The 17,713-nt window shown below is 42.8% G+C and overlaps 1 protein-coding gene across 1 annotated transcript in view; it reads left to right on the top strand.

Moving 5' to 3' along the window:
- MLH3 (mutL homolog 3) overlaps positions 1-17,713 on the top strand; it is a 325,229-nt gene that overhangs the window by 150,054 nt on the left and 157,462 nt on the right. Inside the window, exons 6-7 of the mRNA XM_086937507.1 lie at positions 2,329-2,401; positions 13,740-13,811. Coding sequence (XP_086793633.1) covers positions 2,329-2,401; positions 13,740-13,811 — 145 coding nt within the window. The remainder of the gene's footprint in view (positions 1-2,328; positions 2,402-13,739; positions 13,812-17,713) is intronic.

Genomic DNA, 17,713 nt, shown 5'->3' with positions numbered 1-17,713 from the left:
TTGCTCCAGTTGTGTTGATAAGGTGGATTCCCCTACCTAGAGGAGGTTACAATACTGCACCACAAATTTATATTACTCTGATCCCACTAATGTTGGGGTTTCCATCGAAAAAGTATAACCATTCGGACTTGATCAACTGCTCTTGTGACAAATCCTCTGCCCAAACAGATCTCCATATACTGTGCTTTTGTGGTCACTATTGTAAAGAAAGGAAAAAGTATACTGTACCAATTCTAAAGAGTCAAAACTTTGTCCAATGTAGGGTTGCACTATTCTTTCTAAAATCATTACCAGACCATCTAGTATGCTTCAACCTAGCCTCATTTCTATGGGCTTGTAGAAAAGGTGTAAGATCTTGGGTTTATAAAACGTTTTAGGGAAATGTATTTAACTATATATATTCTGCATTTTAACTTATATTTGACATGGCAGCTTTTAGCACTTATAAACGGTAACTTTGTAAGAATTTTAAACTTTTTATAAGAATCCCGATGAAATGGTCACTATATTTCATCTATGAGAACTGTTTTTCTTCTTTTAAATTTGTTGCTGTTCCTGTACTTTTATGATATGCTCGAAAAAAATTGAAATTGATAAAATCCTTCAAATAATCTTTGCAGAATGAGTTCTGCTAACTGTAGATCTTTCTGCTTCTTCTCTAAACAAAAAAGCTGGAGTGCCTGCGTCCAGGAGGTTGAAACCCTTCTCGCAGGGCAATGCCCATTTGCTAAACAGATTTGTCTCCCCACAGAAGCTTTGGGACTCCCAAGCAACAATGCTTACTTCGGAATAGAACTGGCATTAGTGGTGCTCGGATTTTCTACATATGTCAGTAAAGCCACACAAGCGGTGCCTTGAAACTGGACCTACTAACCAGATCAATGGATCCGTTGTTACAGACAATTCTAACATATTTGAATTTGGCAGCATGCATCCTTCGATTAGACCATATGGTCACCTCAATTTGCCTCAGGAGAGTAAAGTAGAGTTAAAAAAGGTTAACATGCAATCCACAAAGAACCTCTAATTCTTTCTCATAGAAAAGATTTGGTTTGTGTATCAGCCAAACAGTCACAATTCAATCACTTGCCAAGAAGTAATTTTACCCTATGTGTTACATTTGGCTCAAGTCAATTAACAATTATTTTCTATCAAAGACCATTTTGCAGTTATCTTGGCCTGCAGAAAATGTCCTAGTCAAACATTCTTTGTTTCCAGATTCCCACAAGTAAAGACTTTCTGGAAGGTCTAAAGATGATCTTTCCTCTTGTAAAACTCCCTCCACCTCTTTAACAATTTAATTTGGCCCACTTTTTAAGGCTTCATTGCAGCATTTGTCTTGGAAGGCAGCTTTTCCCACTCTTTTTAGTGACTCACTCCAGCTCTTAGTTTAATGAGATACAAGCATATTTGACAGTGGAAACCTATACCATGTTCTTCTCTAAAAGTGTTGTTATAAGGATACATCCATCATTCCTCCCTAAAGGAATTTTGGATTTTCATATCAACCAGTCCATAACTCTACCAGTTAACTTTAACAATCCAACTAATCGAGTTGAACTTTCTTTACATTCATATAACGTTGAGAAAGTGTTATGCTTCTCATATAACATTAAGAAAGTGTTATACTTTTGATTGGACAATATAAAAGATGTATATAAAACTAACCAGTGATCTGTCAACCATAGTCCCTCGCACACAGGACTTGTCTTGACTAAATCTGTTTCTGGATGGATATTCACTTGTATCTCCACTTGTAATTAGTTAGCTAATCAACCCAGAGCTCATTCCACTAGGGGTAAAGCATTTATAATGGTGTGGCTTAAAAATATTGCCTCATTACACCATTAATACCCATCTTTCAGGCACTCATTTGCTCTCTATTTAGACATGTTAGGCAACAGGCTCCTTTCTTTGGTGCTGCAATGTAGTGCTGGGAAGGACATTCCTAACTTATTTATATATCATGTTCTAATTATTCAGAAAATTGCACTTGAATAGGCTTTTAGGAATGATTTGTTGTACTTCATCATGCTGGACTCATCACCCTCTCAAACTTTCGTAAAATTGGATATCTGTGTTCCAAGGTACCAGTAGGCAGCTGGGAATTATGCTTAACTTTATAACTTCAATGAGATGCTTATGATGCAGAACCAGGACTACAAGTATGTAATCATTTCTTATATATGGAGCAGTGTCACTGTTCAATTTAGAGATTCTAATCCCTTGGGTAGGGAGTCACGTGAAATTTAACCAAATATGGGATGAATATGCAAATGCTCTAAATATGTATGCATTGTAAATGTGTGTCTATTGTTTATATTACAGGTACTTAGACAAGTGGATAATAAGTTCATTGCCTGTTTAATCAACACTAAGAGTGAGGAGAACGCAAACCCAGGTGAAATGGGGTTCAGTGTAAATGTTTGTACTGTGCCTGGGTAGACAGGATTTTGTTTATCTTTAGTACGAAGACAGGTGAGGCAGGGGGTTGTATATTTTGGCTAGACTCCCAAGACAAGGTCATACTGTGGTAGGAATCCACTCTACTACACTTTTGAAGAAAAGCCCACCTTGCTTTTTAACATTTAGCTGAATTTGTGCCCCAGTCACTAGTAATGGTAGTTTTGATGCTTCTTTTAACCCAGATTTATTTAGCATAACTTGACGACTTTAGGTGCTGTAAACCTTTTGACGCCTGTATAAGAAGTAAGAGTCTTTATTTCCAGACATTTTCCCATACCTGTTTTTCTGTCAATAGCTTTCTCAGTCACTGTCTTCTTTCTTTGAATGCAATATTATTATTTTCCTTCTGCTTGCCCCAGTGGACTATTACTATTACAGGGATCCGTGAAGATTCCAGTGGTCACACGTTTTAATCCTGAGGTGCCTACTCAGTCTACTAAATGTATACCATAGATTTCGGTAATATTAAATATTCATATAGCACCAAGAAATGACTCGTGATGAGTGTGCACGTTTCAAGTACATGTCAGGTTAAAGTTAAATAAATATTAAGAAACCATCATTGGTGTTAACATGTTAAAATCACATTTCCAATATTCGATCTTTCATAAATTCACATTTTTGAATCGTAGTGGAGCTGAGAGTTCCATGGCACACATAGAGAACAGTACAATGCTAAACATACACAGAACGCGTTCATATAGTCGCAGAAGTAGCCTATTTGCATTATTTACCCAGGTAACCATGTTCAGCTTTCTACCACAAGTCATGTGCGAAGGGAGTCCCTAGAGCTCTGCTCAAGTCACCTATATAAATGGAATATTTTCAGCTTTTTACTGTATTTCTGAGAAAAATCCATCTTGCTTAACCTCTAAATGGCTGAATCTCTAAAAAGGTATTTTCAGAAAATGTGGAAGGGAAATGCATCATCCTGAAGATCCCCTCTCAAAGACTGCATATTGCTTATATCCTGACCACAGGGCTAAGGATTGATAGATATATCACACTTTTTCCAGAAACAAAACCTTACAGATTGGGAGAGTAGACTAATATTATGACTCCAGAAGTTCAAATCAGAATAAACCCTTACCCCAAAGGAAGAATATGACCTTTAGCTGAGCAAAATTCCTCAACCTCCGAGGAACCGCCAAGAAAATCTCACATAAATCTTAAAGGCACACTGAAGTGACTTGTGATGTAGTGGTGCTGACTGAAAATAATAATTCAAAGTCAGCCCAAAATGTTTAGAGCCATCAAGTCCAAAGAAAATCTCTGAAGTTGGTGTCAAAATCTACGTCGACAACTTCTTAATTGTCGACGAGACCATTGTTATTTACACCACCACCAATGAAGAAGCCTTCTACGTCAACAACACCTTCGACTAAGCTACTGTTGACAAAAACACCACTTAACTTCAAGATGCCAACAACAAAGTTAACCATAACATCATTAGTGATGACACCAATGATTACTGTTTTGAATACAGACTACAGCCTAATTCAGTACAACAACAATGCTGCTAATGATTTAGTCGGCAACAGTCCAATCTTCTACAGAACACTTCAGGATCACTCGCCCCGCAGAGAAAGGCATTGCAATGCCACTAACACTGGAACACACATCACCTAGCAAGTTATCTCCATACTCACTGCACAGACTATTGGATAAGGAATGCTCTGATGACGATTTATTTATTTATTTATTTATTTATTTATTTATAAAAGCACTTATAGAGCGCGAACGAATGCCCTTGGGCATCTCGGCGCTAAGGTTGCTGCAGTGTTTAACCCACAAGGGGGGCAGAGGTTCATTGGTTAAAAAGCCAAGTTTTAAGTTGCTTGTGGAACGACCAGAGGGTGGTGCTAATTTTGATTGAGTGTGGCAATGTGTTCCACAGTTTTGGTGCGGCTACCAGGAATCTTCTGTCCCCCCATGTGACAGATTTGGTTCGAGGTACCACCAATTCATACAAACTAGAAGAGCGTAGCGTTCTTGAGGGACAGTAAGGGATGAGGTTTTGGGTAAAGAAGGCAGGTCCAACATTGTGTAGAGCCTTGTATACCAGGCAAAGAGACTTAAACATAATTCTCTTTCTCACTGGTAGCCAGTGGAGCTGTCTTATGGTGGGTGAGACCGATTGATATTTGGGAATGCGCCCTAGGAGCCTGGCGGCAGCATTCTGAATAGCCTGCATTTTCCATAGCACTCTCTCCTGGGCACCTAGAAACAAAGCATTGCAGTAGTCTAGGGTCGACAAAACCAGGGAGCCTGCCAACGTTTTTCCGGCACTCTCAGGTAAAAAAGGCAAGATTTTCTTAATGAGCCTTAGTTTATGGAAAGCTGAGGAGGAGATCTGGTTGGCGTGTGGTAGAAAATTTAGGCGGTTGTCAAAAATGACTCCCAAATTCCTCACCTTGTTAGTCGGGTCCGGAGGCTGGCCCATGGATGATGGCCACCAAAGGGGGGACCACTCCGGGGATAAATTGCCAAAAATTACAACCTCCGACTTATCAGAGTTTAATTTCAGGCAATTCTGAGCCATCCAACTCCCGATAGCCAGCATGCCTTGGTTAAAGTTGTTGGCTATTTTGAGCCCGTCATTCTTGACGGCAAGGATCAGTTGAGTGTCATCTGCATAGGAGGTAAGGCTCATCCCGTATGCCCTGATGACTTTGGCAAGGTCCGACACATAAATGTTAAATAGTGTCGGACTAAGGGATGAGCCTTGGGGAACTCCACATGGCAGTGACAGGGGGGAGGATTCAAAAGGTCCGACAGTGATGACCTGGGACCTATTTGCCAGGAAAGAGGCCAGAAGATTCTTAGCCTTGCCTCGAATACCTGTGCTCTCGACACGGTCGACCAAAGTGACATGGTCGACCGTGTCGCAGGCCGCCGATAAGTCCAACAGGATGAGAACCGCTGTACCTCCAGCATCCCGGATGGATCGTATATCGTCCGCCGCTTTGACCAGTGCGGTCTCAGTTCCGTGGAACTGACGGAACCCAAACTGTGATTCGTCCAGGAGTTTGTGTTCCTCAATAAAGGATGAGAGTTGGGAGTTCATGATTTTCTCCACTATTTTTGCCATCAGAGGGAGACTAGCAATAGGGCGATAACTTTTAAGTTCTTCCTTGTCGAGGTTAGGTTTCTTAAGGAGAGGTTTTATAAAGGTCTTTTTTAGCGTCTCTGGGAAGATGCCTGTGCAAAACATGGAGTTGCAGATTGCAGTCATGGCCGGAAGAACTGCCTCCATAATCGGTCGTAAGACCTTCAAGGGGCATGGGTCTAGGGCCGAGCCCGATTTGATGGATGACACGATGTTCTGTACCTGCAGACAGGTGACCTCGTGGAACTGCAAAAATGTAGGACCCTGGTGGTGAATTGAATGCCTCGAGGAGGTAGTAGTATTATTGGCAAAAACCCGATAAATGTCATCAACTTTGCTAAAGAAAAAGTTGGACAGTGCGTCGCAAAGAGCCTGGGAGTGGGGAGGGGTAAGATCGACGGATAGACCAGCTAGCTGTTTAGTGGTCTCATATAGTGATTTATTCGAGTTTTTGGCTGTTTCTATTCTGTCACAATAGTACTTTCGTTTTGCCTCAGAGATCATGGTTTTATACATGGCCACTGATTCCTTGTATCTAGATTTGGCTTCATCTGTATAATTTTTCCGCCAAAGTCTCTCTCTATTCCTACATTGTTGTTTTTGAGTGCACAATGCCTCTGAATACCATGGGGCCAACGGGGTCTGTCTGTTGCGAGACCGTTGACAAACTATTTGGTCTTGTCTATACTCCGACGCAGTTAAGGGTTAAGTATCAAGACCCTGACAATGACAATTATCGAACAGCAGAAGATCTCTCCTGGACTGACCATAGTCATTCACAAGACCTAGATTACAGAAACTGTTACCAGCCCTTTCAAGATGATGAGGACACCTGGCAATACACATATGACCATTATAAGCAAAATGCACAGACTTCGCAGGAAGAGATGGTACAAGCTTCTGTAGAATTGGTTACAGATTTACATCTTATCCCCACAGACTACAAAAATGATTTCCAGAGTCTCCATCTCACCATGCAAACCAACCTTCAAGGCTGCAGTCTTCACCTCGATTAAGGCCTCACTCAAGACCATCCACTCCACTAACCCATGTGTAGCCACCATCCAAACCTTTGGTACCACACTCACCCTTGACAACGCAATCTAATCCTCCAGCTACAATTGGCCCATATTCTGATGATTACTAATCAAATGAATCCAATTACTCGTCAGTCCACGGGCGCTGAGTGCGATGATTTTATAGCACCCATTGCAAGAGATATCACTCCACCAGCAACAAATTAACCTCCATGTGACATCTTGGGTTTTCACAGTCTCATTGAGGAAGCTAAAGAGAACGTCTGCTTTCTATATGATTTTAAAAAATAATTAGGAAAGACAATAAAAAATCCATTCCAGTTATTGATCAGATTTAGTCAGAAAGTCTTGAAGTAATGATGAACTCGGCCATGGTGGTTCTGGTAGGTCCTAGATCATACAAAAAATGTAAAGCCCTGACAACACCCCAGCTTGTGTCATTGGTCACCCCTGTGCAGATTCAGTAGTGATGCACACACCCCAGTGATGATTGAGGAAACCACCAACATTTCCATGCTCAACGCTACCTGACATAGATATAAGATGGCACGACAACATCGGCAAATGTTTTTCAGCTACTGAAACATCATCAATCAGAGCAACTAATGCATTTACATTTTTTGTGAGATAGGACTGTCAGAAGTCGTCAAACGTTCAACTGTTTTCTGAATACCTACTTTATGATAAGAAACAAGGGTAATTCCGGTCGAAGGAGAGAAAACCTCCTTGATAATCATAGATAGTGCAATGGACATTGCTTCAAAAGGATTCTGTCATTACCTGGCTCTAAGTACTGCGCATTCAAGGTTGGCCTTGCCCTACCCTATTCAGACCTGAGGTATAGCATAGAATAATAAACATGCAATACAATGGAGAATCACAGAATCACTTTCTTGGGCGGCATGTGGATGAAGCATTCCAGTCAATTGAAACAGTTACAGGCACAGCACTGTCCTTAGGGATCCTACAACACAAGCGCCACAGACTTTTCAAGGGGTATGAGGCAGAGGTTAATTTACATTTATAAGACATTACCAACCTTATAAATACGAACCATACTAGCCAATTTAACAGACATAGACAGAGCTCTGTGTAGCAATAGACCTCAGCCACCAGCATCCTACCATAAGCATGTGCCTCAAAGAAAATCCACAAATCATTCAAGTGGCAACGAGTACTGAAGAAGACAGTACTACAAAACCGACAGTCACAATGAATCAAGGAATATCTGTAGGTCGAAGAATTGCGTCTTTTTACAGACAATGGGCAGTTATGACATTCGACTGCTGGGTACTCGATCTCATACGTTGTTACCACATCCTGGAATTCATTCAAAAATGTCCACCTAACCATCACCCAGAGAGCCCAATTTACATCTTCGTCTGTTAAAAGCAGAGATTTGCATAATGTTGAAGAAACTGTACAATAGAACAAGTCTCCAAATACCAGCACAATGTGGGCTTCTATTCTTGCTTTTTCCTAATGAAAAAAGAAGTCTGGAGAATGGACACTGATTTTGGATCTTTGAAGGATGTTGTTTTATGTTATGCAGATTTGTAGAGCGCACTATCACATGGGAAGGTTTCCTGGCACTGGACAGGTGCAAGTCAGTCCACTCCTAGGTCCTAGTGGGACCACTTGAGAAGCAAGTCAGAATTCAAGAAGTGAGAATGGGGCTCTTATGTGTAGGGGCAGGTTGTTACATGCTTTAGGAGCAATGTAAGTGAGGGCTTGACCATTGGATCTGGTTTCCCATTTGCTTGGGATGTGTGTAGGAAGTAGGAGTCCGAACAAGCGGAGGTGTCTGGAAAGTTTGTGAAAGCAGATACAATTGTTGAGGTATACTGGGACAGTGTTATGTAGTGCCTTGAAAGTGTGGGTGAGAAGTTTGAGTTGTGCTTGATTGTGAATGATGAGCCAGTGAAGCTCCTGCAGGTGCGGTGTGATGTGAGTGCTGCGTGGGAGGTTAAGAGTGAATCTGGTTGCCGAGTTCTGAATGGCCCACAGCCTTCTGGTTTCTTTTTTTGCTAATCCCAACATAGCTTCTCAAAAAACAATCATTTTGCATGGTCACTCTACAAGAAGTTCTCCAACTACTTCAGCAAGGAGACTAGATGAAATTTTTAAACGTACAGGATGTGTATTTTCACATACCAATCCATCCCAATCAGCTTAAATACCTGCAACTTGAAAAGGCTGGTTGCCACTGTCATTTCAAGATATTTAACTGGTAGAATCAATTCAGCTCCCAGTATATTCATAAAGTGCATGGCTACAGTAGCCGCTCATCTCAGTAAGCAAGACCATCAAATGTTCCCATGTCTAGACAAGTGGTTAGTCAAGAGAAATTCCTGCAAAGTCGCAAAGAAATCTACCAGGGACAGTTGTGGCTCATCGATGAATTAGGAGTTACTTTAAACAATAATAAATCAGCCTTAAAGTTGCTAGGAGCAATACTACATACAGTGGCACACAAAGCCTTTTCATCCCAAGAGAGACTGGAACGCTTAACAAGAATGGCTAAGAAATTACAAAAAGAAAAAAAAATCACAGTCCGAATTTTCATGTAATTTTTAGAGATTTTTTTCATCCAGCATCCGATTCATCCTTCATTGCCGCCTTCGAATGAGACCTTTTCAGGACGATCTCTACAAACAGTGGTTTCAAGTGCACGGATCATTTGACGACCTCATACAATAGACAAATTAAATGAAAGAAGCTTAACCACAATGGGCACAACACAAAAATACCAAAATGTGGGATCGATTGTCTTTTCTCCAAGACCACAGTCAATTTGTCATGAATACAGATGCCTCTTTAAGAGTGCTGGGGAGATCACTTGCAGGAACTAGCAGTTAGTGGCAAGTGGTTGCCCAAAAGAAGCACAACTGTGTATCAACATACCAGATTTGAAAGCCATAGCACTGGGCCTGCATTTCCTTAGTGTTGATACCTATTGAGGAAACTGGCTCTGTATATACTACACCAAAAAGAGGTGTAGTGTGCAGAGAGTCCAGTGGATCCCCAGAGGCTTTACAGAGGCTAAAGTAGATAATACTGATGTTCTCTTTTGTGGTAGTGTGGGCGAGCAGTTAGGCTTCTCAAAGGCCAGTGTTACGCATTTGTTGTATACATAGTGGCAATAAATGAGACACACACTCAATGAATAAATCAGAGAAAGATTTATCAAAATAATACTTGGTTATATTTAATTAGTAGAACCACTGTACTTCGTCTCAGGTAAATGTATTTTGCAGTAGAAATACTTCAGTATAAAAAGTGGACACTGAATGCAATTTTCAGACTTTGCAATGTTAACCTATGGGAGGAAGAAAACATTCACCATACGTATAGGTAACATTGACTTATAAGGCCGGTCTTCGGAAGTTAAAATCAGTATTGGGCAAGATTCAGTTCAGCACCACCAGCAATACAGGAGCAGCCAGGTGCAAGTTTGAGGTTGGGCACCCAATGCAACTGAATAGGGATTTGGGCAATCGAACAGGGGGTGCTTACAGCTAAGTAGCAGCAGCTTGGTGGACCTGTCTCCTGAGGTTGAGTTTAAGCACTGGACAGCAGCCAAAGCAGCACCAACACTACACCACCAGCAGCACAGGGGCCCCCGGGTGTCAACACAGCGTTGAGTGCCAAATGCAAAGCAATGGACAAAGACCCAATCAGACAAGGGCTGCAGGCTCAGGCCAGAGACCGGTCGAAGGAAACCAACAGCTGGGCAGGTAAGTTGCCATGCTCGGGGACGTAGGTAAACCTTTGGTCGTCTTCACCAAGGCCTAGGGCGAACGGGTACAGGGGTGTCTTTTGGTGTTGGAAACCGCTTACCGGAGCAGGTCGCCTTGGGGTGGGGGGGAGAGGTCTCTGTGCAGAGGCTGCAGGTGACGTTGCGAAGTCCAGAAGAGGTCAGCTCACGGTGGACTCGAGCGCTGGAGAACCTTGCTGGAACCGGTGGTCCACTTGGACTCAGGCCAGAGTCACAGGGTGCAGAGGTGGAACTGGGGGCAGGATTCGATGTTCTTCAGGTCGCAGAGTTTTTACTTTGATGATGGTGAACAGGTCTGCTGTTCTCAGGAGATCTTGGTCTTTATCGAAGATAGGCAGTCCTCCCTGGATGTCGCTGGAATAGCAGGACGAGTCATCTTTTGGCACAAGATCATCCAAGGCTGCAGACAGGCTTGTAGGGCTGGGGCTACCTCAGTTGTTCTCTGCAGCCTTTTTTCCAGGTGCAACTCTGTGGTGTCCGGCTCTTCTTAGGTTGTCAGGAACTGAGGCTCAGGGATACAACCTAAATACTATATTTAGGGGTGTTTAAAGGGAGTGCAAGGTAGTAGCCAATAGGCTACTACATTAAGGTTGACTACACCCTCTAAATGCTCACCCCACATGGGGGGGTTGGGTGTCGCCCTGATCCTGATTAGAGGAGCTCTACCATCTTTAAGATGGTGGGCACTGAAAAGTGTACTTCAGCTCGCCTCCAGCACCTGAGGGGTGGAGTTGGCCAAGGGGGACACACCTCCTATTCTTTCTACGTGTTCCCGCCTGTCCTGCCAAAAAAGGGGTGAGAACTGTAAGTGGGCATGCTCCCTCTAACAGGAGAGGCTGGAGTCGCATTACAAAGGGGGCAAGGCCTTTGAAGCTCCCTGCCACAGATGGCTCTTCCTGACCCGGGAAAGTGTGAACCCCTCCACCCAGGAAAAGCATTGTTCTCGTCCTCAGAGTGCTTAGGCACTCTCCCCATGAGGTCAGACCTCTGTCTGGTGGTAGCAGGCTTGCTTAGGCCAGTTGGTGATCACACTAAGGATTGGTAGGTTTCAGTGAACCCCTCTAAAGGGTCCATAGTGTGCACTTTTTAATAAATCGGACGCTGGAATCAGTGCAGGTTTATTATGCTGAAATGTTTGGTACCAAACATCCCATATTTCAGTGATTCTATAATGGAGCTGGTGAATTCGTAATGACAAGTGTCCAGTTCATGCACTTACTATGGCTTCCCTGGTCACTTACAATATCCAGGAATCTACAAGGATATTGTAGGGGCATTTCTGGTCAGGCAGGTATGCCCTCACATGAGTTGTTGTGTACCCTGCCTTAGGGCTAAGACCTGCTAGAGGGGTGTCTTACCTATATCTCATGCATTGTCTGTGGGCATGGTGTGCCATGTTGACTCTTCAGTTTTCTCACACACCAAGATTCGCAGTTTGGAATGGCAGAGAGCATACCCTTGGTGTGGAGTCCCTGGGGTGGCACAACCAGTGCTGCAGCTTGACCGCTTAGATCCTGAATTCATTCAATGCCACCTTCTAGATATTCCGGAGGGTTACATAAAGGTATTTTCAAATGCTAGAGGAGCTTCAACAAACATACGTTATGGAGCTAGATAGAAACAAATCTGTTCTTGGTGTTCTAATACTAATAAACCCTCAATATTATCTCTGCCACAACATATATTGCTGTACCTTTTACAACAACATAAAATCTGGATTAAGCTGTGCATCAGTCAGAGTCCACCTAGCACCCATGTCAAGCTAAAGAAGAACACTCAGTCAACCATAACTCTAGTCTAAAAGAACCATTAAAGAATTTCTTAAATGCCTATTCAGGCTTTGTCCACCATGAAGAACTCCACCTAACCAATGGTATTTGAACATAGCCCAACTTGAACCAATCCACAAAGCAGAGTAAAAATTCCTTTCTTGGAAAGTGGCACATCTATTAGCACTAATCTCCACCAAGATCATTAGTGTGATTCAGACCTAAAAAGCAGCCTATTCTCCAGTTCAGAGACTATAGTCATACTGTGAATGAACCCTTGTTTCATACATAAAGTACAGATGGACTTTCTTTATACGAGCCAGTAATGTTAAAAACATGCTTCTAGAATCCAAGCAATGCTACAGAGAGAGACCTTCATTCATTGGATGGCTAAAGTGCTTAAAATGTTATCCTGACAAAACAAAATCTTCCCAACCATCTTCCCAACAATCTGATCAACGATTAGTGTCCTTTGGTCTCCCACAAAAAGTATAATAATTATTAAAACAAGGAATAGCTTGCTGAATGTCTGCTGCCATAGTCTTTTGCCGTAATGAAGCAGGTTATCCTCTCAAAGGAAATGTCGAGGCATGTTGCACATGAAGTGTGTGTCTACTATTACAGCCTTATTTGCTTCAGTTCCTATTGCAGACATTTGCAGAGCAGCCACATGGATAAACAGACACAACCTTTCTCAGCATTACTGTCGTGACTAAACAGTTAACAGAGCTGCGGTTGTGGTACTAGCAGTATTGCGTCATCTCTGTCATTCAGGACAGATTTTTCTTCCTTTCTTCTTTTCTCACCATCTGCTATAATCCTTTGAACTGTAAATTGCTGAATCCTACTCTGATTCAAGCATGTGAATCTGTGAAAGATTCAAGATTTTTTTTTTGTTTTTTTTGGTGCAAGACATTTATTGTGCAAAAAGAAAGGTTACACTGCGTCACGCCAACAACCCGGAGGCAGGCCGCGATATAGACAGGTGAAAGATTCAAGATTGATAAACAAAACGTTATTTGCCTATAACTGTAGTTCTTTGGTATTGGTATTTCTCATAGATTCACACGTGACTAAACCTCCTCCCCATCTCAGGCTCACTCATGCTTTGTTAATTATTTCAAACACTGGTGCTACAAAATCTGAACAGTATGGAGACTTGGGCAGGGTAAAGGGTATGCTAATTGACTGAGCTTCTGATTAAAATTATGTGAATAGGCTATTTTTGTGATCACGTCAAGGATTTCTGCCCATGTTTAACATTGTACTGCTCCCAATGTGTATTGTGGGACTTCCAGCTCGACAACGGGAATGATTCAAGCATGTGAATCTATGATCGATTCTAATATTGAGGAACTATAGTAACAGGTACATAACTTTTTCTTTCCCTCTTCATGGAACATGCGTACTATCATTTATGGTGCCCCCCCTTCCTGGTGCCTCCTCTGCTATACCCATCACCATAGAGACTACAGGCTAACTGTAGGAAAGGCTGTTTCCTATTTTAATACCTTTAGTAATTATATTTCAGTTACCCTCCCTTACCACTGATCTTGTTTTTCACATTTATTGTCTTCTAGATGGTAATCTACTTGTTCTAGTAGATCAGCATGCTGCCCATGAACGTGTCCGTCTAGAGCAACTCATCGCAGGTGAGAGCTACAGGATAGTGTCAAGTAACGCTTTTAATCACCAGGCAGTCAATGGGCATATTCACTTGGCGGCCTCCCATTTCAAACAGTGTGCTAGGGTTTGCTGTTCCTTGAGCACACTGCACATCCGAGCCTCCTCCAGGAGGTGTTCACTAGAGACATAGGGTGAAGGGTGTACTGGTTTTCTGTCAACCTAAAGGGTGCGGATAGGTATGTCCATCAGGCAATAGCCACTATTATTCTTAGCTACAAGGATATTTCCTGCAGCTCTAGTGAGGTTACCGAACGCTTGTAAAAACATGTAGGATTGAAATGGTTTAAAAATAAAGACATATTCTACATCATGTTATTAATTTTCATAAGCCATGAATATCCTTCTATATATGTTGGATCTCAAAAACCTTTTTAGCACAATAAATACAATTCTCTAAATGTAACAATGTATTTTCAAAAAATATATATATATATTTTATTGGTATATATGTTATGTTATGTTATGTTACCACAACTTGTAAAGCGCAACAGCTGCCCCAGCAAAGGGGCGTCCCGGCGCTGCCGGCAGAGCAACTAACATGGTGGGAAAGGCAAGGCTACATGGTGGGAAACAGGTATGTATTTATGGCCTTCCTAAAAGCCAAGTAGTCGGTATGGCTCCGAATGTGGGTGGGCAGCGAATTCCAGAGGTGGGCTGCCCTGCTGCGGAAAGACCGGACTCCTGCCCGCACTCTCAGGAACCTTGGAACCATCACCAGGTGCTGGCCTAGTGAGCGGAGCTGATGTGTGGGGACGTAAGGAGTGACTAAGCTGGTCAAGATGCATTTCAAAACGTAAAACTGTTAGAAAATGAAAATGGGTTTAAAAGCATATATAGTAAAGAATTGCTGGCCAAGCCTATTCCCCCCCCCGCCCCCCCCCAGAAAATTAAAGGAAGCCGGTGCCATAGATATAAAGTCTATAAAGGAAAAACTGCATCCTAACTTTAAGGGACATAAATAAATTATACAGCCTCATTATTATTCTTACTGGAAGATGGTGCCTCGTTTCATTTTTCCACTCCATGACAAAAACCTTAACTGTAGGGTTCTGTTCTCCATCTCATCTCCACAAAACCCATTGCTAGTGTGGGAATTTCATCTGCTTCCTCAACTGTTTTTCTCACACTGGTTATGTTTTTCCTTAAAGAAAGATGTTTTGCTGCCTAAATATGAAGAAGATGGAGAAATGTTAATAACCAGTTCTACTATATGGGATTAAACCGCCCAGCCTGAGAGTTGCCCTTCTTATTTCAGGGCTACAACAGCAGAATATCTGTGCAGGAGCTATGGGCCAGTTGTATGAAAAAATAATTTTGCGATTCTCAAATAGCGATTTTACCGAATCATTATTTAGAAATTGAAAAATGAGATTTAACAAAACAGACTTGAAATAGCAATTCCCTAATTGCGATTTCTTAAAAATCGCAAACACAATTAGGGAATTGCTATTTGTAATTGTGATTCCATTAGTTCCCATGGGCTTCAAGGCCCATAGGTGAGAATGGTCTTGTATTACTTAAATCGCGATTACCTAATTGGTAATCACAAATTAGGTAATGCAAAGTCAAGGGTGTCCTAAGGCCTAAGGCTCCCCTGAAGTGCCCCTAAAAAAAAGAAGAAAAAAAAGGTGGAGGGTGTGTTAATCAAGTTTGGTTTTTGTCCCAAGTTCCGCAATTGGGTGAGACTCCTCTATACAGACCCGAGAGCCAGGATAAAGGTTAATGGGGTGTTGTCAGAGGCCTTCCCCATACGGAGAGGGACTTGGCAGGGCTGTCACCATTGCTATTTGCCCTTACTATGGAGATAGTGGCATGTGAAATTCGGCAGGAAAAAGACATGAGGGTTTAAAATTGAGCAGACGGACACGTTCGAGGAGAAAATATCGCTGTATGTGGATGACGTCCTCTTGTATGTCACCCAACCAGCCACTACGATCCCAGTGTTGTTTACCCTGCTGAGACGCTATGGCGCCCATTCAGGATACAAGATAAATTGGCACAAGTCGATCTTGTATAGCCGCAGACGGGGAGAAGACAGGCCCCTCTTGCCCGGCGCTCTTAGGGTCACGGACGAAGCGTTTACATATCTTGGGATATATGTAACCAAGGATAGAAGTCTCTCATACCAGAGAAACGTTAAGCGGGTGTTCACAAACTTTGCTGAGGACCCGGCTAGGTGGAAGACGCTCTCCCTGACGATTTTAGGGCGTGCCGCGATGTTCAAAAGGATAACGTTGCTGCGGTTCCTTTATGCCCTACAAAATGAATACTTCCCCTTCCCCCACAGGTGTTTAAAGATATAACTGCTGAGCTCCGGTCATTGCTCTGGTTGGGGAGACAATCCAGGCTAGCCCTAGATACATTGCAAAGAAATCAGTACAATGGGGGATCTCCTTGCAAATATCGAAGCTTATTATTGGGCTGAACACTTATCACCGATAAACAACTGGCTTCACGCTCCAGCAGATCATCCCACTTATAACTTCGAGAGAAGGACAATGGCACAGCGCACTTGTTTTCACTATATATACAGGGGTAGAGGGAAAGAAAGACTGCACTCAGCAACGCGGGTTACAATAGAGGTATGGAAGAGAGCGACTAGGACGATTGGCTGGACACACAAACCGACGAAACAGACCCCGATATGGCACTGCGCGTGGTTGAAGGAGCTGTATAAGCTGAGGGGGTTTCAAGGATGGGATGACATTGAAATTTCCATATTAGGGGATCTGGTGAAGAGGGGAGACCTGAAGACATTCCAGACCTTGAGATCGGAATACGGACTGCACCGCACTCAATATCTGAAATATGCGCAATTGAGCCATGCATGGAGGGCGGAGAAGGTGCTCGCCTCTCCCTTGCCAGAGTATGCCCCGCTTGAGGGCCGTTTACTACAGGAGCAAATCCCTTGCAAAGTACGTTCCCTGACTTATAAAACTCTGATCAATAATGTGCCTGACGGACTAGTGAAGCTTAGAGAGACATAGGAACAAAACTTAAGGGAGTTGGATACCCGTCTCCGGCTCATCCAATATAAAATCCTGCATAAGAGTATATTATGACAGACTGCGGCTGCTCCGTATGGGGCGTGCTAGTGACACTAACTGCAGGAGATGTGGTCGGGTGCAGGTGGACTTTTATCATATTATCTAGATGTGCCCTATAATTCAGAAATACTGGACTAAGATTCTGAGGGAATTAAGTGAGGTGCTGGAGGTGGTTCTCCCAGTGGACCCCAAACTGGTGCTCCTGGGCATAACAAATGATGTGGACTTGAATCGCCCACTCCTGATTTTTGTAGTACTGGCTTTAGTGGTGGCTAAGAGGGACCTGGCCCGGGCATGGGGTGCTCCCATGCCTCCTCAGATAGACGAGCGGAGAAGGGGCATGGATATGTATATGGCGGCAGAGAGGGTCACATACAAAGCGAGGGGTTGCCCCAAGAAATTCATTAGAGTATGGGGGAAGTGGAGACAATATCATGGCCTAGATGGGGGAAGAGGTACTTGGTTCACCAGATTGCATGAGGGCAGCATCGGAACGATCTTTGCACTTTTCCAGAGTTGTGGGGACTATTATATAGCTGTGTTGTGACGCTATTGGGAGTGTGGGTCTGGCGGGAGGAAGGTGGAGGGGAGACTGGGTATGGGAGATGGTTATATGTGACATGCCTGTTATGTTTATGCACTTTACAAAAGCAAATAAAAATATTTAAAAATTAAAAAAAGGTGCACATGTAAGGCACGCGCATGCTTTAGGGGCATGTGTGCGCTGCATGGCACTTTGTGCATTTCTCAAAGTTTGCACATGATTACCATCAACTTGAAGTTGATGGTAATAGCGTTTCCTAAATGCACAGTTTGCAGTT

This window comes from Lissotriton vulgaris, chromosome 9, assembly GCF_964263255.1.
Source record: "Lissotriton vulgaris chromosome 9, aLisVul1.2, whole genome shotgun sequence".
Lineage (NCBI taxonomy): Eukaryota > Metazoa > Chordata > Amphibia > Caudata > Salamandridae > Lissotriton > Lissotriton vulgaris.
Note: the sequence above shows the minus strand (reverse complement) of the source record. Positions and strands in the feature narration are given on the sequence as shown.